General features: G+C 31.2%; 1 protein-coding gene across 1 annotated transcript in view; it reads right to left on the reverse strand.

Annotated features, from left to right (window-relative positions):
- LOC107692265 (chloride channel protein 2-like) overlaps positions 1-1,712 on the reverse strand; it is a gene marked incomplete at its 5' end in the record, with an annotated part of 28,856 nt that overhangs the window by 7,068 nt on the left and 20,076 nt on the right. The window contains one exon of the mRNA XM_016491227.1: positions 807-940. Within this exon, the coding sequence (XP_016346713.1) occupies positions 807-940 (134 nt within the window). The remainder of the gene's footprint in view (positions 1-806; positions 941-1,712) is intronic.

A 1,712-nucleotide genomic window follows, 5' to 3' on the forward strand; every position in this document is an offset into this window, starting at 1 on the left:
AGTCAGGTCCATATATATTTGGACACAGGCACAATTTTTTATTATTTTAGCTGCTGACCAAAACATATTCAAGTAACAGTTATATAATGAATATGAGCTTAAAGTGCACACTCTGAGCTTATATTTGAGAGTATTCACATTAACATTGGAGGAAAGGTTAAGGAATTACAGCTCTTTAATATGTACCTCCCCCTTTTTCAAGGGACCATAAGTAATTGGACAGTTGACTGGTCCCATGAAAAAGGGGGAGGTACATATTAAAGAGCTGTCATTTCTGAACCTTTCCTCCAATTTTGATGAGAAACTAAAGCTCAGAGTGTGCACTTTAAACCCATTTTCATTATATAACTCTAACTTTAATATGTTTTGGTCATCAGCTAAAATAATAACAATTGTGCCTGTGTCCAAATATATATGGACCTAACTGTATATGCATGTAATTAAGTGTCTTGTCTTATATATATATATATATATATATATACTGTATATACACACATACATAATATATGTTTCAAACACATCAAATGTCTGTAATTTCCTCATTATTATAATAATTATTTTTAATTATTTGAACCACATTCTATTTTTTCAGTTCTTACACATGCACACAATTGTCAATAACAACCTTTTTGACTTATTTGTTTGATAATTTTTCCTACAAAAACTAACATTTTAAAGCAAATATAAATGTATCAATTACTACAAAACAAACATTTGGAAAAAAGTGCAAACTAAAAAGACAAACCAGCCATGCATATGTAAATTTATAAATATAATGTACATATAGAGCGAGCATGTGTTTGTACCTGCAGACTCCACCAGCGCCACCGTTTTGAGGTTTCCTATCAGGAGGATCTCGTGAAGGTCTCTGTAGGTGGAGTTCAGTGTGATATAACGAACATCTCTGACCATGATGTCCTCCACACGAATATTATACTTCCTGCAGACAGAGACGTTATTGTGTTTCCCAGCGATACAGCTGATGCAGGACAGTTACAAACTCATCCTCCACTACAGCAGCTCAGTGAACGCAGGCCTGATGCTTTACACGACTGCTTGATTGTTTGATTGATTATTATATTTTTATATTTCCCATTTTCATGTCATTTCTATATAATTTTAATAATTTTTATTTTAGTTTTAGGTTTTGTTATTTTAGAACATCAAGTTAAACTAAATTAAAATAAGAATGCTTTGGCAATTAAAAATAAAATTAGTTTTTACATTTTATTTTATTTCAATTAACGTTTATTTTATTTCAAGTAACAATTTTTTAATGGTTTTATTTTTTTTAGTAAACTATAATAACCTTGCTTGTTGCCACATTTTAGTAAAAAAATATTTTAAACACTCCACATTTATTTCAGAAAATGTAAATATATTTAAACTGTATAAACGCAAAAGTTATCCTTTGTTTTTTTTTTTAAATGATACTTTTTTGTTGGCATACAAGACATATTTTGTTCCTGTTTTGATTTATATTTTGGCAGAATTGTGTGGAAAACAGACTGAAATGAAAAATGAATCAAGAGAGAGAGAGAGAGAAAGAGAGAAAGAGAGAGAGAGAGGGGAAGAGATACAGAGTGTTGAATGTCAATGAGTGAGTGTGTGTGTCCATCCTGCTGATAAGTGAGTTTTCTGCAGATTCTAACTCAGCAAAAATCTAACTTCCCACACACACACACACACACACACACACACACACACACACA

The sequence above is a fragment of the Sinocyclocheilus anshuiensis genome, unplaced genomic scaffold (genome assembly GCF_001515605.1).
Source record: "Sinocyclocheilus anshuiensis isolate Anshui unplaced genomic scaffold, SAMN03320099.WGS_v1.1 scaffold402, whole genome shotgun sequence".
NCBI classification, from domain to species: domain Eukaryota; kingdom Metazoa; phylum Chordata; class Actinopteri; order Cypriniformes; family Cyprinidae; genus Sinocyclocheilus; species Sinocyclocheilus anshuiensis.